At 41.6% G+C, this 5,000-nt stretch overlaps 2 protein-coding genes across 2 annotated transcripts in view; one reads left to right on the forward strand and one right to left on the reverse strand.

Annotated features, from left to right (window-relative positions):
* The window catches only part of LOC137988456 (neuronal pentraxin receptor-like), a 5,649-nt gene extending 2,996 nt beyond the window's left edge, over window positions 1–2,653 (forward strand). Inside the window, exons 3-4 of the mRNA XM_068834439.1 lie at window positions 425–428; window positions 2,268–2,653. Of these exons, the coding sequence (XP_068690540.1) occupies window positions 425–428; window positions 2,268–2,653 (390 nt within the window). The remainder of the gene's footprint in view (window positions 1–424; window positions 429–2,267) is intronic.
* Window positions 2,654–4,627: 1,974 nt separating this feature from the next.
* Window positions 4,628–5,000, reverse strand: part of LOC137988439 (neuronal pentraxin-2-like) — a 979-nt gene continuing 606 nt past the window's right edge. Inside the window, exon 2 of the mRNA XM_068834424.1 lies at window positions 4,628–5,000. This exon is cut by the window's right edge and continues 15 nt beyond it. Within this exon, the coding sequence (XP_068690525.1) occupies window positions 4,628–5,000 (373 nt within the window).

The following is a 5,000-nucleotide window of genomic DNA, read 5'->3' on the forward strand; positions in this document are numbered from 1 at the left end:
CACCTCCTCCACCGCCTGCCTGCCATTGTTTGTATACCTTTCTTTTCATATGCATGTTACCCTGTGATGTGGCGGTAGTCCTTTGAACTGAGTAAACTCCGTCACATAGCGGTGGCCAAATTTTTACTCCAACCAAGAGTCTCTGGTGTGTAAACTCTCTTTCGGAAACGAGTACGTCATCACGCGAAGCTCTTGGTCGCGTAACGCACTTAACGTTTATCCAATTAGTAATGCATTGTTATAAGAAATAGGTACGCATTGCGTACGTGTGGAAGAGCAGTAACTTACTCCATAACTGTCAACGGAGCTACGTTTTGTTTTCCAGAACGTAATATGTAGCTGTAATAGTACACGATATTGTTTTGGTATCGTAAATCATTATAGTGCCATCGTAGACTTCTTCGGAAAATAGCTTCCTGAGAAGACACGTAGTTACTCGTAAAATACTAAACCCAGAAAGATTGAAAATTGAGAAACATTGGCTTCCAGGCTGACATGAAGTTCAACTTCTTTTTCGTAACAAGTTTAAGCGTGTGCTCTGAGCGTCTGACAGTTTCCACGACAAAAGTTCACTGAAGTTAAGCGTTATCCGGCGGGGTTAGTATCTGGATGGGAAACTTCAAAATATACGACTTGCTACCAGAAACATAGGACCGAAAATTCTATTTTAACGCTCAAAAATACGAACTAAGCAAGCTACAGAATTTGTTAGCCTGCCTTATGCAAAACAACTATTGACGCAAAAGTAAATTAATATTGATACACACTTTGTAGGAAGAGCGCAAGGACGTTTTTAGGAAGTGTCGATCGAGAAAAAAAAAATTGTCACCAGCAACAAAATTTGCGACATGAAAACAACATAAATATTTTGCCACGAATATAAAAGTTGCCATCAGCGAAAAACGTTTTGGGAAATTTTTGCTACTTTCGATTTTTCTATTGTACTTTTGGCTGCACAATTAAATCGCAAAATCGAAAGTAACATCGATTTCACCGGCCGCCTGTGATCAAATTACCTTGCGTGTTACTATCAATTGGATTCAACTGTGACAAAATGACGGCAAGACATCGGATTGTTGTTTCGTTGGTTTGCTTTTTTTTTTCTTTCAAGTGTTGTAAAGCCACGATGTGAAAAGAAATGTGTGAATTCAACACAATTAAGATCACAATCGTCCAACTCTTGCAGTTGACTATTGTTTCTGCAAAGTCAAAAGTTCACTCTCCCAGATCAGGTTATTAATCACCAGGTAATTCCATTGTTTGAAATAGAAGCTGCTGTATTATTCATCCGCGTCACAAATTTTTGCCGCTTTTGGGGCCATTTGTTGAAATTCAACCACGCTTCCAACGGACCCGTAAAAAACCCTGTGAGTTGCATTTTTCGCCGACACCAAAGTTTGTTAGCCACCGAACAAAGTTCAAAGGAAGCCCTCGACTTAAACTTGTTCCCGGGGTTTCTCTTCTCTGCCTCAAATTAACGACAATGCAGGCAGAGAAGAGAGACCGTGGGAAGAGGTAACTGATATAAAAACCCACCCGTTTTTCCTCGAAAGGACACAGGGTCAATCCGGGAAGCAGAACTGACAGTATTTTATTCCATGGTGCGAGTACGCTTTTATGGCAAAATTTCTGTCTCTGGCCTCTTTCACAGGCAATTTGTGAAAACTAAGGTGTGATATTTTACTGTTTCGTTTATTCTGAATGAAGAGCTCATAATTTCTATTACCGGAAAATATTTTTGCGCACAGCTCCGTGGGAATTTCAACACAAACAATCTTATCGATCACAATGATAAAGATGAACATAGATGACATTGTGTGTAGTGCGCTTATAAGTGTACCACCACAAATTACAACCACAATTGAGAGGCTTGACTGTTTGATGACATTTAGTGCCATTCATCTGTAAACTTGGAAACTTGCTGTTATTTGCACTCGTGTTACAAATTGATTTATGAAAACTCCACTCTATTTTAGGCATTAAGAACTGAGTATTTTTTTCACGTATATTGTTAAGCATATAAACCGTGTTTTGGCATTGTTCATTTGTCAACATCTGCGTAAGAAAAGTACAGATTTCTATCGGAGAAGGTCACTGGCAGGCTTACTTCCATTTATTGGCCATAATTTTAAAATGCATGTATGTGCCTGACTGATGGTTCTGATTAACTGACAAAGGTCGTCAATGCGAAACCAACACTGAAGCAAAAGTAGATTCACTGTTTCACAAGTGAAAATCAATGACATTTTTTTATCTCTTTCGCGGAGATACCGGTGTATATGTTGATGACGGTAACTGGCATCACGTTTGTATCACATGGGAGAGCACGAATGGCTCTTGGAAAGTTTACAAAGATGGCAGCGTGCAAGCCCAAGGGTCTCAGTTGAAGACTGGTTATAAAATAAAGACCAACGGAATCCTCACTGTCGGGCAAGAGCAAGATTCGTTTGGTGGCGGCTTTGACCCAACTCAAAATTACCTCGGAGAGCTGACGGGCCTCAATATCTGGAACCGAGTTCTCTCTTTAAGCGAGATCTTGAAAATCTCGAAATCGTGCCATGTGGGGCAGGGTAACGTCAAGAAATGGTCTGATTTCAAAGTAGGAATAAGATGCAATATAAGGGTTATCTCCCCATCGGCTTGCGAAGTGTAAAATTCACCTTTAGTTGTCTGGCATTGCTGCATGAAAGCATCATGAATCATTCTTTTCAATAAATGTTTTGCCGTGTGTTATCACTGTTTCATTATTGGCTTTGTTTAAAGTACATTTACCGAAGGAGGGTGAACATTGGTGTCCGAAATTTTAATCACATCCGGTCGATTAAATGTAAGATTTTTCGAAACAATTACAACCTTTCTTATCGTCCGGCCAGCACTGCAACTTTCAATAAAATACCCACACTTGATGTATGAACATTTAATAGCACATTCTAGAGTATGAGGGGCCTCCCAAGGAGGTCGAATATCCTTGGGATTGCGTTTAAGAAAAACTCTCAAATTCTTAAAATATCAGCGGAAATGTGCTGCCTTTGAAATTATATCCTTAATTTTTAGAGTTTCAAGTCTTGTGAACAAGGACTGTAAACCGTAGCCCCTGTCTCACAATCCTTAACTTTCAACACTTGTTTGGTTTAAGAACATACAATTTGTTAGCGAAGAGGAAGACAAGGTGTTCCGGTTTTGTGAATAACCCTCCTGTAGTGTCATGCACGTGTTTTATGCACGCCTAGCCAATAACATGCTGGTTTTCCGTGTTATTTCGCATATCATTAGGAGTGTTGTGAATAGGAAAAACGACGAAAGTTAATGTAAATGTGAGTCTCCTGCTGAAGGGTTACTTCTAAAAATAGAAGGATACGCGCAAAGGTTGACTCAAGGGTACAGTGCATAGGGAGGCGGCTCCTCGTGGGCTTCTGGCTAAAGCTGCTCTGTTAGTAAACGGCTGTTCCTCCACCTGGGCCCTGGACACATCGAATTCTGTGTACAACTATAGCTGTAGTGTCAACGCTTACTATTATAGTGCTAATAGTCCTTATCGAAGGAGTCTTTATAGTTTAATTATTAAGGATATAATTATGAAGGCAGGTCTTGCTCGGCAGTTATTTCGAGAATGTGAGTTTTTTTGTCGCAACTTCCCGTACGGTAGTTTTTTATCTCAACTACCTGGGTCAAACGATCGGAGGTTAATATTATCAAGGGTATTCGACCTCCCTGGTAGGCCCATTATACTTGAGCTATGCGTCGACTCTAGAAAGTGCTCAAGGGCAGTATATCAAACGTGGGTGTTTTATTGGAAGTTGCAGCAATCCGGACGATTAAGAAAGGTTATAATTGCTTTAAAACGTCCTACATTTAGCCGTTTCCTATTCACATAGAGGTGGAGGACCCAGGGTAGGTGAGGTACCCCACCTCGGTAGTGTAACCAATCTCTCTATACAATGTCTTTTTTTTTTCTTGATCCTGTTCACATGAGATGTGCATGGGGTACCTCACCGAGGCAGATTGCTGATCAGCAGGGCCGGGAAACCCGCTTAGCTGGGGTGAGTTTTCTCCATGTGAATGATGAAGGTAAGGTACCCCGCCTGACTGGGACGATGTTCGGGCATTTATCTTTAGTTTGAACATTTCGCCGAAGCCGGCCAAAAGAACATGGCTACCAGCCGCTCTTTTCACCTATGAAATGTCAAGAGAAACGGTTTCCTTGCAGAAAATACCGAAGATCATGGGAGTACCATCGACAGTATAGTGTCCGATGACCAAGCTGATCACACTGAAGCCCTTCTTCCCGGATACAACAAATTTAAAACGGAAACTTAAGCTGCCGCTAAAGATATCAATGAAGTGAAAAACGTGTCTTCCATCCGTCATCTCGGAGAGTTTTGGTACTTAGCGACCACGTGATAGCGGGGAGGGGGGGGGGGGGGTATCTCACCTACCAGGGGATCCCCAACCTTCTGTGAACAGGCCCTTAATCAACCGAAAGTGATTAGAATCTCAGACGCCAATATTCACCCTCCTTCGATAAATCCACTTTAAAACGAAGCCAATAATGAAACAGCGCCAACACACGACAAAACATTTAATGACACGGTTCATCAATGATGCTTTCAACAATGCAAAATGAATTTTACGCTTCACAAGCCGATGGGGAGATGACCCTTACATTGCCTCTTATTCCTACTTTGAAATCAGACCATTTCTTAACGTTACCCTGCCCCACATGGCACGATTTCGACATTTCCAAGATTTCACTCGGAGAGAGAACTCTGTTCCAGTTATTGAGGCCCGTCAGTTCTCCAAGGTAACTTTGATTTGGGTCAAAGCGGCCACCAAACGAATCTTGTTCTTGCCCGACAGTGAGTATTCCGTTCGTCTTTATTTTATAACCAGACTTCAACTGAGACCCACGGGCTTGCACGCTGCCATCTTTGTAAACTTTCCACGAGCCATTTGTGCTCTCCCATGTGATACAAATATGATGCCAGTTACCATCATCTGCA

This window comes from Montipora foliosa, unplaced genomic scaffold (assembly GCF_036669935.1).
Source record: "Montipora foliosa isolate CH-2021 unplaced genomic scaffold, ASM3666993v2 scaffold_419, whole genome shotgun sequence".
NCBI lineage: Eukaryota > Metazoa > Cnidaria > Anthozoa > Scleractinia > Acroporidae > Montipora > Montipora foliosa.